The sequence below is a fragment of the Loxodonta africana genome, chromosome 12 (genome assembly GCF_030014295.1).
Source record: "Loxodonta africana isolate mLoxAfr1 chromosome 12, mLoxAfr1.hap2, whole genome shotgun sequence".
NCBI lineage: Eukaryota > Metazoa > Chordata > Mammalia > Proboscidea > Elephantidae > Loxodonta > Loxodonta africana.
In genome coordinates, this window is record NC_087353.1 from 93,138,365 (window position 1) to 93,166,347 (window position 27,983).

General features: G+C 52.3%; 2 protein-coding genes across 5 annotated transcripts in view; both read left to right on the top strand.

Annotated features, from left to right (window-relative positions):
- The first annotated feature begins 47 nt into the window (after positions 1-47).
- BRAT1 (BRCA1 associated ATM activator 1) lies at positions 48-27,961 on the top strand. Of its 4 annotated transcripts, none has more exons than XM_023555923.2 (13): positions 48-398; positions 1,898-2,052; positions 3,515-3,662; positions 5,534-5,906; positions 6,412-6,531; positions 7,716-7,807; positions 9,072-9,190; positions 9,271-9,457; positions 9,659-9,732; positions 10,916-11,018; positions 11,174-11,272; positions 11,381-11,556; positions 12,330-13,026. In XM_023555923.2, exons 1-13 carry the CDS (start codon positions 272-274, stop codon positions 13,020-13,022), a joined length of 2,466 nt encoding a protein of 821 aa, XP_023411691.1. In that variant the 5' UTR covers positions 48-271; the 3' UTR covers positions 13,023-13,026. The 4 variants fall into 4 exon arrangements, with proteins under 4 accessions (XP_023411691.1, XP_064152045.1, XP_064152046.1 ...); XM_064295975.1 differs by adding an exon at positions 23,895-27,961 and having other exon boundaries at positions 159-398; positions 9,271-9,732; positions 12,330-12,485; XM_064295976.1 differs by adding an exon at positions 23,895-27,961 and having other exon boundaries at positions 159-398; positions 9,271-9,732; positions 12,330-12,482.
- The window catches only part of AMZ1 (archaelysin family metallopeptidase 1), a 51,182-nt gene continuing 41,266 nt past the window's right edge, over positions 18,068-27,983 (top strand). Inside the window, exon 1 of the mRNA XM_023555925.2 lies at positions 18,068-18,150. The gene's annotated coding sequence lies outside the window, so the exon portion shown is untranslated. The remainder of the gene's footprint in view (positions 18,151-27,983) is intronic.

Here is a 27,983-nt window from a genome sequence, read left to right on the forward strand (position 1 = left end):
TGAACGGCCACCTTTCAGTTAGTAGCCAAGCAGTTAACTATTGCGACACCAGGGCTCCTCGATCACCTCATACTTGACCCAAATTGAGACTTTGCATCCATCCTGCAGCTCAGAGCTGTGTTCTGAGAGTTGTGGTCCTCTAGCTGTCTGTCTGTCTGCATGGACATTTCTGGGACCTTGTCCCAGACTCGAGCTGACCTCAGGGCTGCCTGTGACCAGAGTAGGTGGGGTCTGTCCCTCACAGTTCCTTTGCAGGAACTCCGGCCTCATCATGGACCCAGAATGCTCCCGGCTCCTTCCAGCTCTCTGTGCTGTCCTGGCAGATCCAAGGCAGCCGATGACAGATGACACCTGTTTAGAGAAACTCCTGGACTGGTTTAAAACAGTAACAGAGACAGGTAAGGGTGAGGAAGCTGCTGGTTCTGTTTCTCCAAAGGGTTGTGGATATATGGGGGTAAAATGGGACAAGTGATGCGGAGCTCCCCCTGTGACGGTGGAAGGGGACAAACTGTCGTCGGGTGTCTTTCCTTCACTTCATGAAGATTCTGTCTGGGGCAAGTCACGCTGAAGCAGGAGTGAATAATTAGAAAAGCTTGAACTTGAAATTTTTCTGATTCCAGCCGTAGTTCAAGCATCCCTCGTTCACGTCACAACACCAGTACTGGTTGCTGTTGAGTCAGCTCAACTCTTGGCAACCCCATGTGAGTCAGAGCAGAACTGTGCTCCGTAGGATTTGCAAAGGCTGATTTTTTTGGAATTAGATTGCCAGGCCTTTCTTCCAAGTCCCCCCTGGATGGACTTGAACCTTCAATCTTTTGATTAGCTGCTGAGCGTTTAACCATTTGCGCCACCCAGGGACATAAGGATCACAGAGCCCAGTATTACCGTCTTCCATGTTATTGTTGTCTGGTATTTTTAATTCTATCTTGTTTTTTAACACCTTAGAAATTACTTATTTTTTGTTTTTTAAGTTAGCGATTTTTTCAGATTTACCCACATGCCTATTGATTTGTTTCTTGCTTCCTTTTTCTTTACATTGTTCCCTTTCCTTCTTGCTGAACCATATTCTTTAGTAGCTCTCTCAGCAAAGGTCTGTAAGTGGAAAACTCTCTCATTCTCTGCCTCAGAATGTCTCTTCCCCCCGTGAGTACTTTTGAATGATAGCGTAGTCGTGTGTAGAAATTTAGGAGGTGGGATCTGCAAAGAACCCCTATTCCATTGTACTTCCTTGCATGGCATATTATCAGTTTAAAAAAAAAGTATCCATTTGATACATAAAAATGGTCTTTTGTCTTAATTTGCATTTCTTTTTCATAATCACTGAGACAGAATATTGTCTCAGGTTTGTTGGCCATCGTATTTCTTGTCTGTGACCTTTACTTGTTTTTGTTGTTAGCCACAGTCGAGTTGGTCCCCAACTACTCATGGCAACGCCATGCACAAAGGGATCAGACCGTTGTGGTCCACAGAGTTTTCATTGGCTCCTTTTCGGAAGTAGATTGCCATACCTTTCTTTTTAATCTGTCTTATTCTGGAAGCCCTGCTGAAACCTGTTCAGCACCATAGCAACAGCAAGTCCACTGATGGACAGATGGTAGCTGTCCCAGAGGCGCATTGGCTAGGAATTGAACTTGAGTCTTCCCACATGGGAGATAAGAATCCTGTCATGGAACCACCATTGCTCCCATTTGTTGAGATGTTGGCTTTCTAGTTTTCCTTCCCCTTATTGAATTAAAGTTATGAATCATTTACCTCTTGCCTTTGTTGCAAATAGTTTCTCTCAGTTGGACGGCTAAAACTAACACCTTGAGATGAAGGGAGTCTGGGAGTTGATGAAGAAGAATGGACCTCTGGGAAGATATGTAGCACCATGTACCTGGTGACCTCTCTCTTCTAGAATCCAGTCTCCTGCTGTTACAAGAGAATCCCTGCCTGGTCGAGCTGCTGTCCCAGGCCCTGAAATTCCAGGATGTGAGTTCCAGAATCCTCTCCTTTTCACTTCGCCTTGCTGGCATATTTGCAGCCCAGGAAAACTGCTTCCAGTTTCTCCAGGTGAGCCTGGCTTCTCCCAACTGGGCGGCCCACTGAGAGGTGGGCACCATCCACTCCTGCAGATGTGTAAGGCATCTGTAGTTGTTATGATCCCTAAGTCTTAGAAACTTGGCTTGCCCTGGTGTCTTGACAGTTCTGCCAAGTGGGGAAGTTAGCCCCATGGAAGAATTGGAATAGAAGCTGAGTTGTAAAGGGTTTGAACAGGGAGGAAGGGAGGTAAGAGTGCCAGGTGAAGGGTATGGCTGACTATCTTGGGGGTGGGAGGTGCAGGATCTGACATGTGAATAGCAATACACTGTTGTTGGGTGCTGCTGAGTCGATTCTGACTCCTAGCAACTCCATGTGACTGAGTAGAACTGCCCTGTAGGATTTTCTAGGCTGTAATCTTTGTGGGAGCAGATCACCAGGTCTTTCTCCTGTGGAGCCCCTAGGTGGGTTTGAACCACCAACCTTCCGGTTAGCAGTTGAGCCCTTAACCATTGTGCCACCAACACTCCTCAGCAAAACACTGGGTGTATTAAAAAAAAAAAAAAAAATAGAAGTGGGGAACACCTGGAAAAGGAGGCTGGGAGGCCCCTGGCACACCGGTAACGCCAAGCTCAGGCGTTCAGACTCTTCAATAGGCTACAGAGAACCGTTGGGGGTTTTGAATGAAGAATGTCATGATCAAAGGTATACCTTTGAAGGTGAAACATGTGGTAGTGGTTCTAGGGAGAGGATTTCTAAAATGAACTGTAACAAGATTGATAGGCGTTAATTTAGAATTCAGTTTTCTTCTCCTGAAGCTCCATCCTCTAGAAGGCAGAGTTAGTGGTGCTGTGGCTCCCTTTTGCTAATCCCTGGGGAAGCATCTGCCACCCCATAGAAAGACAGGTGCCCAGGGGCTCTTTTATCTCTATCAGCAGCTTATATGAAAGTGCCCCCGAAAGAGCTTCCTCTAACTCTGAAAAAAAAACCTCTGTATCATGAACAACTGTATGCCATCAAACTAGATAATCTAGATGAAAAGGACACATTCCTAGAAACACACAAATTACCTAAACTGACTCAAGGAGAAATAGAAACTCTAAGCAGACCTGTATTAAGTGACAAAATTGAATCAGTAATCAAAAACCTCTCAACAAAGGAAAGTCCAGAAGTGGACTTGTCAATTTTTCTAAACATTTAAAGAAGAATTAACACCAAACCTTCTCAAGCTCTTCTGAAAAAAAAAAAAAAAGAGGTGAGATCCCTTCTGAACTCATTCTATGAGTCCAGCATTACCTTGATTCCAAAGTCAAGAAAAAACTACAGATCAATATCCCTTATGGATATTGTTGCAGGTATCCTTAACAAAATACTAGAAACTGAATCCAACAGCATATAACAAGGATTATATAAAATAAATAATAAATAAGTACCTGTGATTGGTCCTGTGTCCCTGGGAAAATATTCATGTTGCCTCATCTTTCTTTGCCTCCAGCAGGGAGAATTACTGCTTGGGCTCTTTGGTGAGGCGGGTCCCCTTGGCCTGCCGGCCTGGAATGTCCCCTCTGTGCGCAGCGGCTGGATCCAAGGCCTCTGCTCCTTGGCAAAGCACCCCAGTGCTGAGCAGTTCCTGGTCGACTGTGGTGAGTGAGGCTGCATGGCCCCTACCCCGCCAAATTCTACCTTCAGTCCCATTTCTAGTCTGTGGCACGTTGGGCCTCCCACTGGCTCTAGGACCCCAGGGTAGTCATTTCACCTTGCTGGCTCTTGGTTTCCTCATCTGCAAAACATGGCTGTGCTTTGTGATCTTGGACGAATTACTTAACCTTTCTGAGTCTATTTGGCAGTAAAATCTGGGGTACTAATACCTCCCTCACAGGGGAGTTGCAAAGATTAGATGATAGAATACATGTAAGTCTTCTAATATAGTGCGTAAGACCAGTAGTGGCTCATCTTAATAAAAAAAAAATTTTTTTTTTTTTTTTAGTGACCTATTTATTCCATATGGAGCCATATATATAGAGCCCTAGTGGCACAGTGATTAAGTGCTCAGCTGCTAATTGAAAGGTCAGTGGTTTGAATCCATCAGCTGTTCCATGGAAGAAAAGATCTGGTGATCTTGTTTCCATAAAGATTACAGCCTTGGAAACCCTATGGGGCAGTTCTGCTCAGTCACATGGGGTTGCTATAAGTTGGAATCAACTCGATGGCCATGGAGTTTTATCTATGTACATACGTACATGTATACACGTATCTAGTAACAGTTGCTGTCAGGTTGACCCTTATTCATGGTTACCCTGTGTGTGTCAGAATAGACCTGTGCTCCGTAGGGTTTTCAACGACGGAGTTTTCAAATGTAGATTACCAGGCCTTTCTTCTGAGGCACCTTCCAATCTTTCTGTTAGCAGCCAAGTACGTTAAGCATTTGCACCACCCAGGGACTCTCTCTCTGTATATGTGTGTGTGTATATATCACACACACGTATGTGGCAGTCTGTTTCTGTAACGACTACAGCCTTGGAAACCCTATGGGACAGCTCTACTCTGTATATACACACATACATACACACACGTGTGTGTGTGCACACTCCTGATAAACAGTATGCAGCTAATATAGTATCTTTTCCCTTTTTTAATGCAAAAAAGGCTTATTCAATTTTCTCTCATTCAAATTGTCGATGATAAAATGTAGATATCTGAAAAAAAAAGGTGGCTGTGGCCCTAATGCCACAGAGTTGTTTAATGAACACACAAGGAAACGCAGCCCCCTGTAGGGATGTGAAAATGTCCTTTGGCTCGTAGGTCAGACCCCCAGAGCTAAGTTGCTTCGTGAGCCACTTATAGATCAGCTGTCAGGAGTCAGGTGCTGAAATGTATTGGAAAGAGTTAACAGCTTCCAAGGATATCAAGTCCTAGAGAGGAGATGGTGCCGACTGCCCCTGAACTTGGGTTTTGCTTCTCTTGATTTGCTTTTGAGCAAAGGGGAGGTGTCACATTACCCTGGGTCTGGGGCCTCTGAGGGCACCTCCTGTCTGTATTATTCAGGCTTTTTCCCTGGGGGCTGAGGTCTAGTACGTCAAGTGACCCGGCAGTGGAGGCTCACGGGTAGAATTCTCACCTTCCATGCAGGAGAACTGTGTTCAATTCCCAGCCATTGCACCTCATGTGCAGCCGCTACTCCTCTCTCAATGGGGACTTGTGTGTTCTTGGATGCTGAACAGGTTTCGATGGAGCTTCCAGACTAAGATTGACTAAGAAGACAGGCCCGGCAATCTACTTCTGAAAATTAACCAGTGAAAACCCCATGGATCACAACAGTCTGATCTGAAACCGATCATGGGGCTGGCACAGGACCTGGCAGTGTTTCGTTCCGTTGTGCATGGGGTCGCCATGAGTCAGGGCCAACTTTATGGCTGCTAACAATAAGCCTTCCTCGAGGCTGTGGTAGTGGCAGGTGTGGCCTTGACTCCAGTTTAATCTTTTCTTCTCTCCCACCTGTTGTCCCCTCCCCTAGGTGCCGTGGACACCATCTTCTCCCTGCAAGAGGATTCCAGCCTTTTTGTGGCCTCTGCTGCCAGCCAGCTCCTGGTGCAAGTCCTGAGTTTATCCATACAAGGTAGAGCCACCCCACAGCTTGGCTCCTCAGATGGTGACTGGCCCTCGTGTGCCCAGAGCATCGTGGGCTACCTTGAGGAGTCCCTGCGCTCCGGAGCCACGCCACAAATCACACAGGCACTGAAGGTCCTGACCACCACGTTTGGGCGTTGCCACCACTCCTGGACAGAAGCCCTTTGGATGCGGCTGAGCCCTCTAGTGACCTGTCTCCTGGAGAAGGACACTGTCCCCACGGCTCACTCGCTTGCTGACCTTTTCCTCAGCATGGCAAGGTTAGTCCCCAGGACACAGTGGTGGGAGCAGGCCCAGGAGTGGGGATCCATAGAGTGGGTGGAGTGGGGGGATTGCTTTCCTCAGAAAGTCTTAGAGCAGGTATTACACCTGGGGCTGCATGTCATTGGAAGCCAGGACTTGGGAGGCTCCCTCCTCCTGCCCCCCCACCCCCCGACCAAGAGCACTGGTTTACGTAGGCATACCCAGGGTCTATTTGAAAGTCTCTCCTTGGCTAGAGGCCACCAGGGCTCTGGAGAAGAGTACAAACAATGTACGCAGCTGCTAACCAATAGGCTGGTAGCTTGAGTCCACCCAGAGGCCTCTTGGAAGAAAGGGCTGGTGATCTACTTCTAAAAAGCAGCCATTCCAAACCCTGTGGAGCACAGCTCTACCCTGACACATATAGGGTTGCCGGGAGCCAGAGTCCACTTGACAGCACCTGGTTTTATTTTCCTGGGGAGGAGACGAGGAGGGCATTGTGTCTTTTGGGATTTTTCTCTGCAGGTCTCCTACTTTTGGTTCTTCTGACTGTGACCTGTGGGTGACGTTGGCCCAGACTCTGAGCTGTCTGAGCCCCACGCAGGCAGGGCCCCTGGCTCTGGGGATCCTGAAACTGCACGTCTGGTATGGATTAGAGTGTGTTATTTGGTGTTTGCGCCAGTGGCTGCTGGGGTGGGGCCTTGGGTGGGGCAGGCGGAGAAGGCCAAAGGGGGCCCTGTCTGCTGGGGCTACTGAGATGAAGAGGCGGTCCAAGGCGCTGACAAGGCTGTGTGCACTTCACCGCAGAGGTTGCCATAGACTGGCAGCATCGAATCCATTCTTTTGTAGTTTCATGCCGCTGAGTCACTTTCGACTCATGGCGACCCAATGTGTTACGGAGTAGACCTGCCCCATATGGTTTCCTGGGCTAAAAACTTTACAGGAACAGATCTCCAGGTCTTCCTCCTGCAGAGCTACTGGGTGGGTTCGAACCATTAACCTTTTCGTTACCAGCCAAGCGCTTAACCATTGCGTCACCAGGGATCCTGAAACATTCTTTAGCCGTGGAATAATTTTTCAGAGTAAAGCTGTAGGATCCACCAGACAGAAAGCAGCTGAGCAGAGCGGCTCAGCTGAGAGTGGGGATGAGGACAGGGCTAGGCCCCACTCACTTAGCCACCCTCTGACTCCTCTCAGGCCCCAAGCTTCAGGGACCCTGGTTTGCAAATACAGGGTGGATGCAGGGACACGGAAGCCAGGAGGGGAAGAGGTCACAGTTGGGGGGAGTTAGGATGGCTCTTGAAGGGCGCGTAGGGTCAACAGAGTGAGAAGGGTGAGGGTGCACATGTGTGGGCCCAGGACAGGGTGGACATCGCCTCAGGGCCTAACCCCCAGATGGCTTGGCTTTGGGTGTCTCAGGAGAGGCCCTCAGAGGTCACTTTGGCCCTAATGGCCCCAGCCCACCCATGTCCACCCAGGGGGCAAGACCACTTTACAGAACCTAAGAGAGCCCCTCTCACCCGGACCGGAGGTGAGACACCCTGGGAAGGAGTTCCCAGAGGCTCCCCATCGCCATGGAGCAGACACTGCCTGCTTTGGTGACCTTGAGGTCCCTCAGTGACAGCCCCTGAGGATGCCAGCATCACATCAGGCCCAGCTTGCTCAGGCCTGTCCTCTGCACTGTGGCTGCTGTGCCTGCAGGACAGCTCTCTCCCAAGGGATGTCCACACCCCAGCCCCACTGGTCTCCCAGACTCACTGGGGACATGAGGTGCAGTCAGCCTGCCTGGCGTCGGGAGCAGGAGTTCATCGTGTACCCCTTGTCCCCAGTCCCCAAGCTCTGAAGACCCAGGCCTTTGATGTCCTCCTTCAGCCGCTGGCGTGTGTCCTGGAAGCTGCTGCCCAGGTCCCTGGATCTTCAGGTGAGCTGCTTGGAGCGGGCAGGCAGGGCTGTGGGGCGATGGAAGCTGGGGTGCCTCAGTGTGCACATCCTCAGGGGGTGGAGGACAGGAAGAATGGTGGCGGCTGCGTGCCCCACCTGTGCCTTCTGCTTCAGTTCTGCCCAGGCTCCTGACAGATGGTAAAGACGGCAGGGGCGTCCCAGGGGCCACCCCATGGGTCATGTCTTCCTGTCCCCCTCGGGGGTCAGTGGGGCAGCATCATCCCCGTGGGGATCACAGTGGCCAGTGGGAGGGATGTCACTGAGTCCTATCCCCAGGTCTTGGCAGAGGTGGTCCCAGGAACCTGGGCTGAGGAGTGGGGGTCCCAGGCTTAAAAGAGCACAGAGCCTAGCTTTCTCCTTTTGACGTCCATCCTGGCTCCTGGGCCATGAAAATTGGTCTCTGCTGGTGACCGATCTTACTTCCGTAGCCCCATGGGTTCTTGGCTTCTTCTTGTTGTTGGGTGCCACTGAGTCGATTCCATCTTGTAGTGACCGCATGTGACAGAGGAAAACTGCCCCATAGAGTCTCCTAGGCTGTGATCTGTATGGTCTCAGACTGCCAAGACTTTCTCCTGCAGAGCCGCTGGGTGGGTTCGAACTGTAGGCCTTTTGGTTAGCAGCTACGCACTTAATTGTTGTGCCACCAGGGCTCCTAATCCACAAGTACGTTGTTGTTGGGGGCTGTCGAGTTGATTCCAATTTACAGCAACCCCATGTGACAGAGTAGAACTGCCCCATAAGGTTTTCTAGGCTGTAATCTTTATGGGAGCATTTTGCCTGGTCTTTCTCCAGCAATCCACAGGTACAGGGGTCAGGATTTACCACACATGTTTTGGGGGACATGTTTCAATCCATAACACCCGAATTCTTTATTCTCGCTGAGGAATTAAGGAGAGGAATCAGGTTTGCCTGGAAGTCAAAGAATCATATTGTCCACAAGGAGGTGCCTCTTGACCATGCAGGGGTAGGCTGCCTGGGAGACCACGGACCTGCTGCTTATAGAAGCCTCCAGAAATGTGGATTCCTTTCCAGTGCAGTGGAGCTGTGAATGGAGCCCCTTTTCTCTCCCAAGGCTCTGCATACAAGTTCTGACCCAGCATGGGCTCCATTCGCTGTGCTGCCCTGAGCCAGTCCCCTCAGAGCCTTTGTGGGGGTAGGGTCAGTGAGCAGGACAACGACGCCTCAGGCAGACACATGGGAGCTGCCCTTAAAGCAGCCCAGCTGGTTCTGTGTTTATCCTCCAGGCTTGCCAGATGGGACTGGGAGCAACCCCACGATGGCTGATGCCCTCCTGGCCTCCACGTCGTCCTGTGCGGCCCTCTTGTGCCAGAGCCTGGCCCACCTTGGGGAGCTGCAGGCACTGGTGGGTATGGCCTGGCCGGGTGTGGGCGAGTCAACCCTGCAGCCCCTGTGAGTCCTCTGCTGAGCCTTCTCTCTCCCTAGCCCCATAGTCCGCGGCCCTGGCCGCAGGTGCTCCTCCTTGAGGCCACCATGATGACGCTGCGCTTCTGCAGCGGCTCTGCAGTGCCCATCTCCAGCGTGGGAGGACGCCTCTGCGGGATCCTGGCTAGCTGCATCCGTGTCCAACGAGCGGCCCTCGACTTCCTGGGGATGCTGTCTCAGGGGACAGGTGCATGTGAGGTTTCTTCTTCCGTGATGAGCCACACTCCTCACCCCTCCAGTGTTCCTTTGCATGTCCTCTCAGGGTGGGACTCAGCTGACCCATGGGTTCCTTGCTTTCCTGAGGCTCAGGCTTGCACCTTCCCTGCTGGGACCTGGAAGTTCCTGGGATGGGGGTGCTGGGGTGTTCATCCACTTGCATCTGTCCCAGGCCCCCAAGAGTCTGTGACGCAGGTGTTTGCCATCCTCCTGGAGTACCTGAGGAGCCCTGAGTCCAGCCCTACGGTAAAAGGGCAGAGGTGGGAGCAGGGGAGGGGCCAGAGGCCGAGGACAGCAAGGGGCTGCAGCTGGTTAGGGCTTGGTTGAGTGCCGGGGAGGTGTTGGGCTGTGATAAGCAGGAAAGAGTGTCAACACTACCCAGAGCAATCAACAGGTTCAGTGTAATCCCATCGAAATCCCAACAGCCTTCTTTGTGGAAATAGTAGAGCCAACCCTTCAATTCATAGAGAATTGCAAAACCAGTTGCCTTCAAGTCAGCTGCAACCCATGGCGCCCCCATGTGTGTCAGAGGGTAACTATGTTCTGTTTGGCTTTCAATGCCTGTGACCTCTCAGAAGTAGATCACCAAGCTTTTCTTCTGAGGTATCTCTGGGTGGACTTGAACTGCCAACCTTAAGGTTAGCAACCAAGCATGTTAATCATTCGCAGCACCCAGGAACTGGGGGCCCAAATAGCTAAAGCAGTCTTGAACAAGGAGAACAAAGCAGGAGGTCTCACACGTCCGGATTTTAAAACACACCATGTATAAAGCCACAATAATCAAAACAATCTAATACTGATATAAGGGTAGACATATACACCACTGGAATAGAATCAGAAGTCCAGAAATAAATCCATACATCTATGGCCAGTTGATGTCCAGCAAGGGGCCCAAGTCTATTCAATGGGAAGAGTCTCAAGCTTCTTACAGGGAATTCTTCACAAGGGAAATGAGTGGAGCCCCATAAGTATGGCCCCATGCTTGGGGTCCAGCTTATTATAAGCATTTTCCTGTAAACATTCCCGTTCTCACAACCCCACAGCTCCTTCTGGGCCCTAGGTGGGTTCAAACTTATTGCCACAAGCCAGACAGTGGAGAAACTTGGACCAAAGACGGGGGTGGGGTTCTCTGGGTTTTAAGAAAGGCGTGGTTTGAATGAACTGCGATGTCTTGGTGCAGAAATCTATTGCCCCATGGTAGTGGGACATAACAAGGGCTGCCTCCCCTTCGTTTCTCTCCCATAGTCTGGTATGCTAGTTTTTCTAGAAATTTTCTGTCTTATGAGAATGAAGTCCAGTGTTCACGTCTCCCTACACCCCTCCCCCATCTTAGTTAGTTGAGGGCAGAGGCAGGGACCAGGTGAAGGCAGACTGGGAGGCAGTCAGGGCAGGTCCCCTGGGTCCCTACAGCTCCCTCCGTCCATTCCAGGTTCTGAAGAAGGCCTTCCAGGCCACTCTCCGGTGGCTCCTAAGCATGTCCAAAGCCTGTGGCTCCAACAACCCTGACCCCCACACCCAGCCATTCCTCAGAGGTACCCTACCTCCCCGGGGGGTGGAGACAGCAGGGGTGGGCTGGCAGGCAGAGTCCTGGCCATTGCTGGGACAGTGGGTAAGGGGAGACACCCAGCGGCGGGGTAGGTGAGGGGAGGCCATTCTGACTGCCCTCTGGCCCTGGGGATGTCCACAGAGCTGTTCCCCGTGATGCAGAAACGTTTGTGCAACCCTTGCTGGGAGGTAAGGGACTCGGCTCTTGAGTTCCTGACTCACCTGACCACACACTGGGGAGGTGAGCGCTCTCCCTGGGCAGAGGGGTCCTGGGGTGCTGCGGGTGGAGGCTGGTGGGGGCGGTCTCTTCCTCGGGGTCTCAGCTATCCTGTGGCTGCTCCCATCGCAGGGCAGCCCGACTTCAGAGAAGCCCTCCTGGCCTCGGACGTGCCTGAGCTTACTCAGCAGCTTCTCCAGGACCCCGAGGCCTACGTCCGCGCAAGCGCAGTGACAGCCATGGGGCAGCTGGCCAGCCAGGGTCTGCATGCCACTCCCAGTGGCCCCGAGCACCCAGGAGCCAAGCAGGTAGGGGCTGAGGGTCCCGGCATCCAGCCCACCCTGGGCAGGGCTGTCGTTGTTTGCCATGCAGGCTAGCACACTGAATGTAGCCTGTTGCCTTTGGTGGTGCCCACAGGCCTGACCATTTGGTGAGCCAATGTCTTAGTTTCCCAGTGCTGCTATAACACAAATACCACAATCAGAAATTCATCTTTTCACAGTTCAGGAGGCTAGAAGTCCAAATTCAGGACACTGGCTCTAGGGGAAGTCTCTCTTTCTGCTCTGGGGGAAAATCTTTGTCTCTTTCAGCTTCTCTTCCTAGTTCCTAGTTCCTCCATATGGCATCTGTCTTTTCCCTATTTATGCTTGCTTGTGTGTCTTATCTTCTCCTTTTGTATCTCAAAAGTGAGTGGCTTGAGACACCCTACGCTGGTATGAGCTCATTAACCTCACACAGAAAACCCTACTCCCTAATTGGATTACATCCACAAGTATAGGGGTGAGGATTTGCCATATGAATTTTGGGGGACACAATTCAATCCATAATAGCCAGGCACTCTGCTGGGCGTGTTGCGTGCGTTCTCTGGCTTAGTCTCCCAGCCTCCTGCCAGTTCTGTGTCGTTATACCTATTTGACTGTTGAGCAGCTGGAGGCTCAAAGAGCAGCTTGCTCAAAGCCACATGGTGTGGCGGGGTCAGCATCAGCATTTAACCTGACCTCAGCAACTGGGCGGGTTCTTCCTGCCAGGCCCCACTCAGGTCAAGCCCTCTGACTGCCCTTACGCCCTCTCTGTTTTCTAGAAGAGTCTACCCCAGGAGCTCCTGCATATCCTCTCCTTGGACTCCGAGGGCTTCCCTCGGAGGGCAGTGATGCAGGTCTTCACACAGTGGCTGCAGGATGGCCACCCTGCGATGGCTGAGGACCTGGAGCAGTTCATGGCCCGTGTGTTCCAGGTGGTGAGCCGGGATCTGGACTGGGAGGTTCGAGTCCAGGGCCTTGAGCTGGCCCGGGTTTTCCTGGCCCAGACACTGGGGCCACCTGACTGCCCCTATGCGGTGGCCCTGCCTGCGGCTACCCCGCCCACCTCACCGGCTGAGGTGCTGCGGACTCTAGGCCGGGTGCAGCTCCTTGAGTTTGCCTTCCGTGCCTTGTTTGACTGTGATCGGCCTGTGGCCCAGAAGTCCTGCGACCTGCTGCTCCTACTGAGAGCCAGGACTGCCCCTGGTGGTGGGCTGCAGGGGGCTGAATGCAACCCTGAAGCCGTCACTGTGGAGGCTGCCCTGCGGGCATGGCAGGCAGGTGAACAGGGCCAGCCGCTGGGTGAGCTGGTGCCTGAGGTCGTGGTGGCCATCCTGCGGGCTTTGGACCTGGAGGGGCTGCAGGCCACGCTGGCTGAGAGCAGCGACCACGTGGAGCAGAGCCCACGGTCCCTCCTGCAGGACATGCTGGCCGCGGTCGGTGCCCTGGGGGGACATGAGGCCGACTGCTACTGACGCTGCCGGCCCTGCTCTTGCCATGTGACTGGGGGCCGTGCCAGCCCCGGAGGACTGGAGCCTGGCCTTCAGCCTGGCCTAGCTGCACAGGGGAAGCCAGGAGTGGTGGGCGGAGCAGCAAGAGGAAACCCTGCATTTCAGAAATGGCTTATTTTCTACCGAAATGAGTGGCATTTGGCAGTACCTTGTCCTAAGATGAGTGAAACTCAGGTAGGCCCCCGGCCCAAGGGAGGCTCTCCTGGGGCCTCTCTGTGACACTGCTGCTTTTGGAGACATGTCTGGAGCGGGGGGATCTCACTGCGACATTCAGGGGGCCTGTAGCAGTGCCTCCATGTGGACTCCGAGGTGCCCTGCCTATTCCCTCCGTATCCTGGAGCGGGGACCCTCTGGGCAGCACAGGCTGGAGAGCCTATGAACTTACACCTCTGGCCCCTCCCAGCAATAAATGCCCCCCGTTTCAGCCCCAGCCAAAATCCAGCTCCCCAGTCTGTAAATTCACCAGTACCCCCCATAACTTGTAGTGAGGCAGTGGTGGCTCTGGTAGAATTCTTGCCTTCCACACAGGAGAATCTGGTTCAGTTCCCGGCCAGTACGCCTCATGCGTAGCCACCACCCGTCTGCCACTAGAGGGTTGTGTGTTGTTATGATGCTGAACAAGTTTCTGTGGAGCTTGCAGACTAAGACAGACTAAGAAAAAAAGGCTGGCAATCTTCTTTCCAAAAATCAGCCCACGAAAACCCTATGGATCACAACGATTTAATCCACAACCGATCATGGGGATAGCTTAGGACTGGACAGCATTCGTTTTGTTGTGGGGTCACCATGAGTCGGGGGCCGACTCCACAGCAGCTAACAGCAGCCACAACACCCATAACTTGTCGCCTGAGCAGGAGTAGGATGGTAGGAGTTCGGATGTAGGGGCTAGGAGTTCAGGCGGCCCCACAGTAGAGCAAATGGGCACACCAAGCCCAGCTCGAGCCTTGTCTGACTGTGTGACTGCTTCCTTTGTAAAATGGGCATCACACTCTCTGCCTTCCGGGAGGAAACACCTGGGTGTCCTAAAGCTCTCAGCATAGCACGGGGCCTGGCAGTGTCATTTCCTGCCTCTCTATTCTCGTGAGGAGTTGAGCTTGCTTCCGTCTTATAGGGTCCCATCATGCTATGCTGGAGGGAAAGAGGAGTGAAATAGTGTGCGAGGGTCCCATCACACTGAATCAAGGGGGACAGCCTCACCTGAACTTCAGCAAGAGCCTTGTCAGATGGAGGTTCTGCCCTGGTCCCTGGCCCTGCAGTCCCTGTACCTATGGGTTGGCCTCCCCAGGCCAGCAGAGTATGGGCAGGTCCACGTGTGAGGCGCGGCAGGGCTCAGCGGCTGCCCTGGTCCACACTCCCCTGCCAGAACTGGGGCTCCACCTGCCTTTGGAGGTGCTGTCACATGGCCTGTATGCAGACCTGGCTATGGTGCAGAGTCGCCCTGGGCCCTCCAGAATGGCGAGGTGCACATGGACAGGTGCACCCGGGGTGGAGAACCGAAGGAAGGAGCCCCCACTGGGGAGAGGATCCTGGGGCAAGCTTGGCTTTGTATGGAATGGGAGCTGCCGCTGGTGGGGCTGCTGAGGGCAGACAGTGCCCCTGCCTCAGTAGCTACTACCCCCCACCAATTTACCTAGTTCAGTCCTTCAGTCACTCAACAAACATTGCTTGAGAGGCCTGTCTTATGCCCAGGGATGCCATAACAAGAGACCACAACCAATTATATGAATGGAAATTCATTTTCTCTCAGCTCCGGAGGCTGGGAGTCTGAATTCAGGGTCTCGGCCGTGTCGATTCCTTCTGGGGGCTTTGAGTATAACTTCTTCTTGCTTTCTTTAGACACATCACCAGGAAAGACTAATCACTTAGAAAAGGATATCACGTTTGATAAAGTAGAGGGTCAGCGAAAACAAGGGAAGCCCACTGTGAAATGAATTGACACGGTAGCCACAACAGTGGACTAAAACAAACCAACATTCGTGAAGATGGCTTAGGACTGGCAATGTTTCGTTCTACTGCACATAAGGTCACCACGAGTCAGGGCCAGTTTGACAAGAACAACATAACTTGCAAACCAGTAGAGAAAAAAACTGAGTGATTAAAAAAATCCTAAAACTAAAAAGGGGAAATAAACATATTTAAAAAAACCAAAGCCGTTGCTGAGCCAATGCTGACTCCTAGCGACCCTGTAGGGCAGAGTAGACCTGCCCCATAGGGTTTCCAAGGCTGGAAGCATTATGGGAGCAGATCGCTAGGTCTTTTGCCCACAGAATCCCTGAGTGGGTTCAAACCACCAACCATTCAGTTAGTAGTCAAGCGCTTAACCACTGTGCCACCAGGGCTCCTTGAAACATCATATACATTGGATCAAAAAAAGAAAGGAAAAAAAAAACACAAAATATGATAGATTGGAGCTCAATGCTTGTATAAGTGCATTGCAAACGGTTTGCACTTGACTACTCACCTAAAATTGGTGGTTCGAACCCACCCAGTGGCACCATGAAGGAAAGACCTGGCAACCTGCTTCTGTAAAGATTATAGCCAAGAAAACCCTGTGGGGCAGTTCTACTCCGTAGCACATGGGGTCACCATGAGTTGGAATCAACTCAATGGTGATGGGTTTGGTTTTTGTGGTTTTGCCGTGGACTTTGAAGGGAAGGCCCTCCCACACGCTCTGCTCCCAGCTCCCTCAGTCTGGGCCATGGCTCTGGCAACTGCAGAAGCCAGACAAGCCCCAGCCCTCACTCTGGCCTGGTTCTCAGAAGCCTGGGGGACTTTGGGAACCTTCAGCATGTGCTGACTGCATGAGGTTGGGTGGTTGCCAGCCAGGGCCTGGGAAAGAGGGTGTATCAGTTAGCTATTGCTGCATAACAAGTGACCCCAAAACATTGACTTGGGACTATAACATTTTATTATTTGTAAAGGGTCAGCTGGACAGTCCTGGGCTAATCTTGGTCGCTCACTCATACACCTGTGGTCAGCTGGTGGACTGGCGAGTCTGGATGGCATCAGCCAGGACGACATAGGCCCCATATGTCTCTCCCTTCCTGCCGAGCCTATCCTTACGGTTCTAGCTGGAGGGTAAGAGAGGAGGCAGAAGCACGGATGTCCCTTGGGGCCTAAGCTCACAACCAGAATAATTGTAACTTCTGTCATCTTTTACTGGCCAAAGCCAGTCACGACACCACCGCTGATTCAAGCTTTGAGAAATAGATATCACCTCTTGGTTGTCATGTTGTTAATTGCCATTGAGTCAATATCAACTCATGGCGACCCCATGTGTGCAGAGTAGAACTGCGCCATAGGGTTTTCAAGGCTGTGACCTTTCGAAAGCAGACCTCTAGGCCTGTCTTCTGAGGTACCTTTGGGTGGACTCGAACCACCCACCTTTTGGCTAGTGTTGTCGTTTGCCGTTGAGTCGATTCCAACTCATAGCAACCCTATATGACAGAGTAGAACTTTCCCATAGGGTTTCCTAGAACAGTAATCTTTACGAGAGCAGACAGCTAGGTCTTTTCACTGCGGAGCCGCTGATAGGTTCAAACCACCAACCTTTCAGCTGGTAGTAGAGTGCTTAACCACTGTGCCACCAGGGGCTTCTCACCTCTTATTTAAATAATATTTTATTGTGTTTTTGGTGAAAGTTTACACTGTGATTAGGTTCCCATTTGACAATTTCTACACAAATAGCTCAGTAGCATTAGCATTCTTCTTGTTCTGTATCCAGTGTTCTAGTTTCCTGCCCTCTTATCTTCTCATCTTTGCTTTAGAATAACTGTTGACCTTTTGCTCTCAGATAGCTGGCTTTTTACAGGATCACCTTACTCATGGGTAATACCCTTTATTTTGTATGCCAATCTGTTATTTAGCTAAAATGTGACCTCAAAGAATAGTTTTAGTTCAAGGTTTAAATAGTATCTCAAGGTGTTAGTGGGACTCCTCCCCCCTTGTTCTGAGTTGCAAAGTCACAAGGCAGAGGGTGTGGATGACGCAGGGAGGGGTGGAGAGCTGGGTCACTTTGTAATTGCTGTACCCTAGGGGGGGACCCAGTGTCCTTGCCCTGTGGACCCCACTTCAGAGAAGGTGGGTGTTTGGCCCTTGTGCTCAGTGGCACTCACCTGCCTGGGGGAAGGCCTGCGGTGGGGCATTGGGGACAATAGTGCAGCCTCAGGACACGGCTGTGAGCTGGTCCAGTGCAGCACACATAGCGGCTCTCACAGAAGGGTTGTCAAGAGCTGCTCCAACCTGTGGGAACCCCCTCCCCATGCCTCCATGCCTGCCCAGTGCACAGCGACCTCTGTCTGGTTTCTCTGTGGAGACCGTCCTCCCCACTCTCATTTGTTCCCGTCAGAGCCGAGATATGTATCCATGGAAACAGCTTGGCAAACAGTAGCAGGCAGAGGCGGCAAACAGCAGCTCTTGGAATCGGCTCCAATGCCGCTGGACCAACAGGGCGAGGCCGGTGCCAGTGAGTGTGCCTGGCTGTGCGGCTGTGCAGGGTGGCACATGTGTGCGCACGCACGCACGCGCAAGCGAGGTGCACGGTGGGCACGAGGGCCCGGCTGTGTGTTGTGATTCGGGTGAGTCTGCGGGTATATGTAATTGTGCATGTTGTGTGTGGGTGTGTGTGTTGTGTGTGTGCACACCAGATATGGGTGTATGTGTGCAAGCATGCATGAGTGTGCATGTGCATTTTGTGTGGGGGTGAATGTCGTGCCTGTGTGTGTTGTGTTTCAGTGCATCGTGTAGGTGCATGTCACATGTGGGTGAGTGTGTCTGTGTGAGTATGCATGTGCGTTTATTGTGTGTCTGTGCACATGCATGTGTGCGTGTGTGTGTGCACGTGCACATGTGTATGAATGGAGACAGATGTGTTGCCTGGGCATGTTCCAAGTGTGATACCTGGGCAGAGACACCTGGGTATGTGCAAAGAGAAGAACCCCTGGAGGCCACTGTGGTGAGAGGCAGCAAATGACCCTCGGTTAGCACTTCCTCTTTGCAGGGCGCAGCACTAGGCGCCGAAGGGAACCAGACAGAAGGGGCCCTGCCCCCGCCCCCCAGCTAGTGGTTCTGGCCACAGACGACCACTGAGCAGGTAATTACAAGTGTTCCTAGAGGCTGGGTCAGGAGGTCTCTGGGTAGCTAGGACCTGAAGCCTAAATGTTGGCTGGGAGTTTCCTGGGCCGAGGGGAGGAAGAAGGTGCTAGGGGCTGAGGCACAGCACATTCGAAGACCCTGAGGCTGGAGAGAAAGACAAGCAATGAGGGCGGAGGCCTGAGGCTGCAGACTTCACCCCGATTTAGGATGGGGAAAGTACGAGTGGTCCACTCAGGGGGTAGGGACATCACAAACCCCAGTGGGGGCACTTCCTGGGTGGGCGTCCTGCCTAATCATCAAACACTGAACCTTGGAGACCCCATGCCCACTGCAGGCAGGCCTGCCACGGTCCGAGGTCTCACAGGGACCCAGAGTGGTATGTGGGAGTTCTGCCCATGGAGGCCTTCTGGTCGTTCACATAGCCATCAGGAGCTGCTGGGGTCACCCCCACTTTGCAGTTGGGAAACAGAGCTGAGCGGGGAAATGGTCTGTCTCCGGGGTCGCTGCTGCCAGGGTCCTGAAAAACGCCTGTCTGCCCTGTGCTGTCCTGGACTGCCTGCCACCTGCATCATGCTGGGGTGCTCACGATGGGGATACTATTACTGTAGCTACCGTCGTTGTTGTTTCTGGCTAGACCTTGTCCAAGGGCAGGGGTCGTGGTACCTGGAGACTACAGGGGACAAGTCCAGGTCAGAAAGGGACATCTTTCTGACCCTAGGACATCAAGGCTGACCCTAGCAGAGACAGATGTTACCAAGGGTGTGGGAGCCAGCTCAGGCAACTTTCGGGGTCGGGGCGGTGGCTCATTTGTTCCAGAGCTCCAGAAAAATCTCCCCCATGTGCCCCTCCTCACCCCATTTTCCTTTTTCTGTTTGAGAAGCACCTGTGGACTCACTGTGGACCCTGATGGCACAGAAAACAGATGCTGAGAGGGGGAGACAGTGACAGACAAAGAGATGCCCAGGAGATGGATAGGCAGACAGAGAGACAGAGGCACAGATCGAGAGACAGAGGGGAGAGACCCAGGAGATAGCCTGATGGAGGGAGAGACAGAGACATAGAAAGACAGAGAGAGAGACAAAGAGAAGTACAGACACAGAAAGTGAGACAGACAATGTGAGAGACCCAGACAAAAAGACACCCAGGAGATAGACAGGGAAAGAGAGTCAGCAAGAGAGAGAGAGACACACACACACACACAGAAGGAGCAAGATACAATCAGGAGAGATAAAGACACAGAGAGACAGAAACGGAAGCAGAGAGAAGAGGCTGGGGGTGGGGAGGGCCAGAGCCAGAGCAGCTTTTATTAGTTTTTAAATAAAATTTTAGTAATTTTTCTCCCCACAAATGTTCCGCAGACCTTCCTAAGAGGTCCTGGGTAGGCACTGAGTAGTATGACAGGAAATTGTAATGCTGGCTTCCCTCCCTGCTTCTGGGGCAGTGGGTGTCCAGCAGGTCTGCTCAGCCTGAGTAATCCAGGCAGACCAAAAGTGTGGGGATTGGGGAGGGACCTGTGCTGCCGCCAGGAGGGGTTTGGCTTCCACCCCGAGAAGTGCCCAGCCTCAGTGTGTGTTTTGGGGGGTAACTTTATACTGAGAACCACCCCCCCCCCCCCACCGCTCCACCGGCACACCAGCCACCCTGGCTGTGCTCTGAGTAAACAAGGGCTTTCAGAGTCGGACCCCGAGGGAATACTAATCCCGCCGCTGAAAGGCTGCACTCCCAGCTCAGGGCTGGGCCCTCGCCAGGCACCCCCAGGCCCCTCACAGGCCTGTAGGGCACCCATAGGAGGGTGCTCCTCAGGCCTAGGGTGTGCAGAACAAGCCCACAAGTCCCTCCTCTAGCGCCAAGTGCTTCTGCTCCCCCTCAGCCCAGAAGGACCCTTGGCTTCCTACATGGGCTGGCACAGGTGGGCCCTCTATCAACCGCCACTTTGCAAGTGGCTGCCCAAGGCATTTTAGGGAGGTGAGGGGCCATTTGCAAGGCTTTGCATTCCTATAGCAAGACGAGCTCCAGGGGCAGGACAAGGAGGCCTGGGGGAACTGAGGCAGGGGCAGGGTGCCTCCCTGTCTTGGTGGAGGCCTCCTCATCCCTGCCTCATTAGAGCATAGCACAAGTCTGGGGTGTGCTGAAGTCCTTCTCCCTGCATCCCCGCCCACCCCCCGGGCCTGGTGGAACCTCCTTCTCCCCCACCCGAATGGCACCTGCCCTCACCGCAAGCCTCATCCTCTCCTAGCCCTGCCCCCGCTCCTAGTTGACCCCATTAAAAGGTTGTGGATGCCTGTGCTTGGAAACCCATTGTTGTTGAATCGATTTCAACTCATAGAGACTCTATAGGACAGAACAGAACTGCCCCATACAGCTTCCCAGGCTGTCATCTTTACAGAAGCAGACTGCCACAACTTTCTTCTGTGGAGCAGCTGGTGGGTTCAAACCACCGACCTTTCGGTTAGCAGCCAAATGTTTTAACCACTGGGCCACCAGGGCTCCTTTCTCTGCTTGGACCAGTCTGAAATTAAGGTGTCTGCAGGGCCGTGCTCTCTCAGAAGGCCCCAGGGGGTGATCCTACCTGGTCTCTTCCAGCTTCAGGTGGCTGCAGGCGTTCCTTGAGTTGGGGCTGCGTCACCCCAGTCTCTGCCTCTGCCCTCACATGGCTGTCGTCCCTGTCTGTGTCTTCTCCTTTTCTGTCTCTTATGAGAACACTTGTCATTGGATTTAAAGCCGCAGCGACCAAACCAGTTGCCGTCAAGTTGATTTCGACTCATGGAGACCTCGTGTTACAGCGTAGAACTGAGGTCCATAGGGTTTTTTGGTTGTAATCTTTATGGAAGCAGATAGCTAGGCCTTTCTTGCATGGTGCCTCTGGGTGGGTTCGAACTGCGAACCTTTTGATTAGCCGCCGAAAGCAAACCCTTCGCACCACCCGGGGACCTGCCATTGGATTTGGGGCACGCCCTAATCCAGGGTGATGTCATCTAAAGATTATTTGTCACTTCTGCAAAGACCTTTTTTCCAAATGAGGTCACATTTCAGGTTCTGGGTGAACATGAATTTGGGAAGCTCCAATTCAACCCACTACAGGGCAACTGAGGCACAGGAGGCGAAGCCATTTCCAAGGGCCACAGCTCTTTCAAGCCCTGGCCTGCCCAGGCCTGTGCCTTTTTCACTCAGAGGAGCTAGAAGAAGGACGAGGGTAAGGTAGCACCCTTTCTGTCCATCTGGCTGAAAGGACCAAAACCTGAACCTGTTGTGACAGACTCAGTTCCAACTCATGGCAACCCCATGTGGTACTGAAGAACTGTGCTCCAGAGAGTTTTCTTGGCTGTCATCTTTATGGAAGCAGATTGCCAGGCCTTTCTTCTGTGGCGCCACTGGGTGGACTTGAACCGCCAACCTTTAGATTAGTAGCCAAGCATAAACTGTTTGGGCCACCCAGAGACCTACTGAAAAGACAGGAGCCCACATGGAAGTGGCTCTAATGAGATGGCTTCAACAGATAGATCCCCAGACCAGTTGGTATTGAGACAAATGTATCCTGCGGGCCGGTAGAGGGGATGGGGCAGGCAGGGACCCAGGGATGGGTGAGAACTGACCGCTGCCTCTGTGTTCTGGAGACCCCTGGCACTAAGCACCACCTGTCTCAGGGTGAGGAACATTCCAGATGAACAGGGGTGTCCAGGAGGGCCCAGGCCTGCAGCACCACAGGCCTTGCTGGTCTGGATTTCCAATTCCATGTGCTACAAGTGCAGCTGGAGGAGGTACTGTCGCCCTGACTTGATGTGTAATTGCTACTCCAACTGCTCCCAGCTGCCGCAGGAACGGGTGGTGGGGAGGCAGAAATTCCCACGTCTCTGTAATAAGCGGTTTTAGGGTAGAACGTGGAGCTTTTCTCAGGTTCTGAGTTGTCTGTCACCAACAGAAACAAAACAGAGAAGTCTTACAGGGATACGTGTTTCAAGTGCACCATTTTGAGCCAGAATCTGCTTTTAGGAATGTACTCCAAGGGGAGAAAAATCAGATACCTGTGCAAAGATTTATGGAAACAAGCTTGCTTATCACAGTGATGAAACCGTACTGGATATAGATATAGACATTGTTAGGTGCCATCGAGTCATAGCAATCCCACGTGACAGAGTAGAACTGCCCCATAGGGTTTTCTAGGATGTAATCTTCATGGGAGCAGATGACCAGGTTTTTCTCCCGCAGTGCTGCTGGGTGGGTTCAAACTGCCAGCCTTTTGGTTAGCAGCCAAGTGTTTAACCATGGCATCACCAGGGTGCCTTAGATATGAAAAAAAAAACAAACAAAAATCCGTTGCCATGAGTAGATCCGGACTCCTAGTGACCCTATAGGACAGAGTAGAACTGCTCTATAGCGCTTCCGAGGAGCAGCTGGTGGATTCTAACTGCCCACCTTTTGGTTAGCAGCCAAACTCTTCACCACTACACAACCAGGTCTCTGCCTTAGATATAGATATATAATAATACAATTGTGAATATATATATATATAAATGAAACTAAATAAAAAGGAGATGTCCAAAAGCAGGTGATTCATTCAGGAAACAAATCTCAGCATACGTCATCAAGGTGAGAATGCTATGGACACAGAAAGGTGTTAAGTGACAACGCAGCTGAGGGAACGGAATGTGTGATACATATTTAAATATAGAGAAAAAATGTCAGAGAGGATGTTTGACAAGGAGTTAAGAGAGTTTGTTACTACCCAGGGCACGGAGGCCCTCTGGACTCAATGGGTCCTTGTCTTTCTCTTGTAAGAATACACAGATGAATCAATTTTGGGTTCAGCTCTAACAGGCTTATTTTACTTGTGACAAGTAAAAGGTGTTAGTGGGGGCTCACGCCCCTCCAAAAGACCGACTCGAAAAGGGAAGCAAGGCGAGGGCTTGTATGGGTTTGGTGGGGACAGTAAAGCAATGAATATTCAGTGATTTTCCAAGGAGGGGTGGGGGGTTTCCAGGCATGGGAGTGGTTAACCAAATAGGCTGTGCCACACATCCGGAGTCCAAGATGGAGTCACTTGACATGACTATCATGGTGGTGTTACTCATTACTGCCACCTCAGGAAGGTCGTATAGCAGTCACTGTGGTTCAGACTGGGCATGCCTGGCACCTGTGGACTCTAGAAAAACAACTTAAGAGAACCATGTTATCGCTTGAGCAGTTAGTTTTGCAGAACAGGGATAGGGGCTGGGGTTCTGGGTACAGGAAGTATAGATGAAACAATGTTGGCTAATGTGCAGGTGCAATTCTCAGCAAGATCAGGAGGTGCCATACCCTTTTGGGTCCCTGGCCCAAGTTTCTGTTAACCCTATCTGTCTCAAGGTGACCTCTTGATGGCTGGGTTATGTGATGTCTTCGTTTCCTTGTGCTGCTGTAACAAAAGAAAATACCACAAAGTGGGTGCCTTAGGGGAAGAGAAATTGATTGCCTCACAGTTCTGGAAGCTGGGAGTCTGAATTTGAGGTGTTGGCAGGACCACGCTCCCTCGAAGGGCTATAGGGGAAGATCTTTCCCAGGCATGCAGGGAGGGTAAAGAGCACCCAGGGGCAATCACTAAATTGGACCCCCTCCAATGCAAGTGCCCAGGGACAATCTCTAAATTGCACTTCCAACCCCATTTCAAGATGAATAGACTTTGATAGCATCAACTCCCTCTTGTCTGGCTGCCTCAGTGAGGTGCCTCTCATATTTATGGCTCCTTGGTGTGTCATTCTGTTGCAGGGCAAGGCTTAACAGCTTGGGACCAAGTCCTGCCTAGGTTCTTGCGTTCTACTGACCAAGGATGACGAGGAGAGGCTCAGCGGTTCCACACGAACAAAGTGGCAGAAAGAAAGCGGAGGCTCCCAAGGGAGAGACGAGAGGGGCTTCCACCTACACTAGCCTCCAGTCTCTCCCCAAATAGAGATCTTCCTGGAGTTTATAAAGGGTTTTAGGAGGGAAGGATCGCATGTTTTATTCATTGATTTTGGGGGTGGGAAGGTGGGGCTTTCTGGGAAATGGCGGGATTAAAGAAATTAGGTGTGTAGGCATCTGGAAACCAAGGTGGAGTCAGTTTGGACGATGTCACATCAGCACTGCACAGTCTCGGTGGCCACTTGACAAGACTGTAAGGTCATACCCATTCTCACTGTGCATGCCCCAGGGATCAGCTGATTCTGTTCAACTTCGGAAAACAGCTTGTAGGAAAGATGCGTAGAACTTCATGTGTCAGAGTCCAGGATGTGGGTTATCTTGTAACACCACCGCCTATGGTAATAAAAAAAAAAAAGTCCTGAAAAAGAACTTGAGAGAGAGATGCAGGACGCCACCCCCACAGTGAGGTCCTGAAAAACAACTTGAGAGAGAGAGATGTAAATCTTTGTGCGTCATGGGCTGCATGTGTGGGTTATCTTGTAACGTCACCCCCACAGTAGAGTCCCAGATCAACAGGCCGATTATTCCGGCCTTGAGGCTGTCCAGCCTTCTGCCCCTGTCTCGATTCTGTGCCTCGCCTGGTGCCCCCTTAGGCTTGTGCCCGGGGGTAAGTGCCCCCTCTGATTCTTCCTTCCCTCTTCCAGTTTCTGGTGGCCCAGGTCTTCCTTGGCTTGTGGCTGCATCACTCCCATCTCTGCCTCCATGGTCATGTGGCCGTCTTCCCTCTGCATCCCTTCTCCTCTTTTCTAAAGACACCACTTAGATTGGATCAGGGCCCACCCTGTTCCACATGCCTTAACGTTAACTGATAACATCTTCAAAGACCCTATTTCCAAACAAGGGCATGTTCACAGGTACTGGGGTTAGGACACAACTCAATCAGTAGCAGTCTTCTTTTACTTTTCAAAATTCCTCAAATTTTCTACAATTGACATACATCGTTGCATAATCATTTATAAAGGCCATTTTTGAAGGGGCAGATGGTGACAAATCCCTCAGTCATCTGTGGGGGCGCTGCTGAGTGCGTGGGGACATTTCTTCAGAAGGAGGCATGGCAAGGCCGAAGGGGGGCTGGGCTGGCTGCTGAGAGCAATCCTTGGCCCCAAGAAGCCCACCTTGTAAAGGTTTCCAAAGAGAAGAAGGGTGCCTTGAGCAGAAAAATCTTCAGTCTAGCTCTGAAGCAATAATGGCAGCTTTCAGGCAGAGGGCTATGGGCAGGGTCCTCCCAGTACAGCTGCACTTGGAGTGCTTACCCAGCTGTGGGGGCAGTGGGCATAGTGCCAGGGCCACCTTCACAGCTGGGCCTGGGCAGAGGGTGGACGCCATCCCCAGGGCTGCTGACTGGCTGTGGGCATAGGGGGCCGCTAGCTAGCTCCCTCCCCTCTCCTGGGTGCAGGCAAGCCACGAGCACCTGGAGAAGGAGCCACGTCTGTGTCTTGAGTGCTGCGGCTCCTCCGTTGCTCCCTCTGGCCGGCTCCTTCAGCTTCCTGACCCCAGACAGGACCCTGGGGAGGTAGGCAGAGAGACCCTCATGTCGGCCAGCAGCAGCCAGTGGATGGGCCACGCAGGGGATGAGGAAGGCATCAGAGGTCTCCTGACCTCCCAAGACCATTCCTCCCTGGCCAGGAAGAAGAACACAGTGGGGCAGTGTTCCTGGGAGACTGGTGCTGGTCCAGCCAGAGGGGGCCAGGAGGCAGGCAGACAGGCCCCAGCCAGGTTCTCTCTGACCACCTGGGTGACTTGGGCCCCCTCCCACCTCAACTGTCAGCCCTGCAGGGGCAGGGAGAGGTGTGCGCTGTTCTCTCCTGTAGCCCCCTTCCTACCTACGGCTGGTACAGAGTTGAGACCCCGTGAGTAGCGGCTGCTTGAAGCAACAGCTGTCTGTCTCGGTCCACTAAAGAGGAGACACGGAGGGCCAGATAGCACCTGGCTTGTCCCGTCATGGCGGACAGTGGGGGCTGGCCCCGCCCCCCCATTCTAATAACCACTGGTTGCCGAGAAGTCAGTTCTGACTCACGATGACCCCATGCGTGTCAGAGTAGAACTGTGCTCCATAAGGTTTTCAACGGAGGATTCTACAGAAGTAGATTGCCAGGCCTTTCTGCCTAGTCCATCTTAGTCTGGAAGCTCCGCTGAAACCTGTTCAGTGTCGTAGCAACACACAAGCCTCCAACGACAGAGGGGCGGCGACTGTGCATGAAGTGCACTGGCTGGGAATTGAACCGAGACTCCCGCCCAGAGGGCGAGAATCCTACTGCTGAACCACCACTGCCTCAAAGACCAGTTGCTGTCAGTTCTGACTCGTGGCAACCTCGTGTGTGTCAAGAGTAGAACTGTGCTCCATAGGGTTTTCACTGGCTTATTTTTTAGAAGTAGATTGCCAGACCTTTCTTCTGAGGCACCTCTGGGTGGAAAGGAACCTCCAACTTTTCAGTTAGCAGCCAAGTACATTCACTGTTTGCGCCATGCAGGGACTGCATCCTAATAACAGCCTGTTAATTTCCCTTCAGTCCAGGTGCTTCCTGGAGTGCCTGACCCACCTGCACCTTCCACCCACCAGCTGACTGTGCTTGGTGTAGAGACCCACACAGGAGCAGACTGTGTCTGTGGACAACAGTCTTAGGACCCTGGGGCTGGGGGTGGGGAGCCCGCAGGGAGGGAGTCTGCCTAAGCATGGAGCCCCTGGGCTCTCAGCCATTCTCCTTTGCTTAGCAGCTGGAGCTGGTTTCTGTCACTTTCATCTGAAAGAGGAGGCAGGAACCCAACTCCCCAGCCCTGCTTTCCCTCATCATGGAGGCAAGGCTCACCTGGGCTGGAGTGATGCCAGGATTTTCCTGCAGTCTTGTTCACTCTGCAAATACTTATTGAATGCATCGTAGATGTCGTTGGCCGTGCCTGGTGGGAGGATGTGGTGGCAGGATCCCCACTCTCACCACCAGCCCTCCGCGTACAACGGGGGTGGTGATTAGGAGGCTCTGCCGCGTGGGCATGTCACGTTCCCTGCCTACTCATTTTTTCATCCATAAAATAGAGACACAAGTAATAGTTACATGAGGTAATGCATCTAAAGCATTTAGTATCTTGTGCCTGGACTCAAGGCCGGATTACCCAATAAACAAGGTACTCATGGGCCCAGTTGTGCTGCCCCGCCAATCTGCACTGCACAATTTCATCTGTCCCTCACCACATCAAAAATGTGATGAAACCCATGTGAATGAAACCTTTGCTCACCACAGATTAGCAAGTAAATGCAATTAAGCCAGTGTATACCTTGCTCAATGCAAGCTAGTACATACCGTGCTTACTGGTTAATCCACACCTGCCTGGAGTCCTTGCATGGTGCAAACAGTTAATGTACTCAGCTGCTAACGGAAAGGTTGGAGATTCAAGTCCACCCAGAGGCACTGAAGAAGAAAGGCCTGGCGATCTATGTCTGAAAAATCAGCCATTGAAAACCCTATGGAACACAGTTCTACTCTGACACACATGGTGTCAACATGAGTCAAAGTCCGCACAATGGTAACTGGTTGGTTTTTGGATCTTGTGCTTGGCATATGAGAAAGTGCTAAAAAAAAAAAAAAAAAAACCCAACATACATACATATATATGTATATATATAATTATATCCTAACAGGTGGGCAGACAAAGGGGCGATGACAACTAGGCTGCGTGTTGTATTCCTCCCACCCTCCCCACCATTATTTCTGTGAGTCTGGGGTGTCTCACCGTGCTGTGGAAGAAGTCAGGTGTGCAGAAGGTGGGGACCATGGGCTCTTGCCCCTGCCCTGTGCCCCAATGCCCTGTGGGTTTTAGGGGAGATGAAAGCAGGAGGGGTGGTGCCCACATTCCAGGCTGCCCATCTGACTGGCCATCCCTCCCACCCCCACCCAGGACACT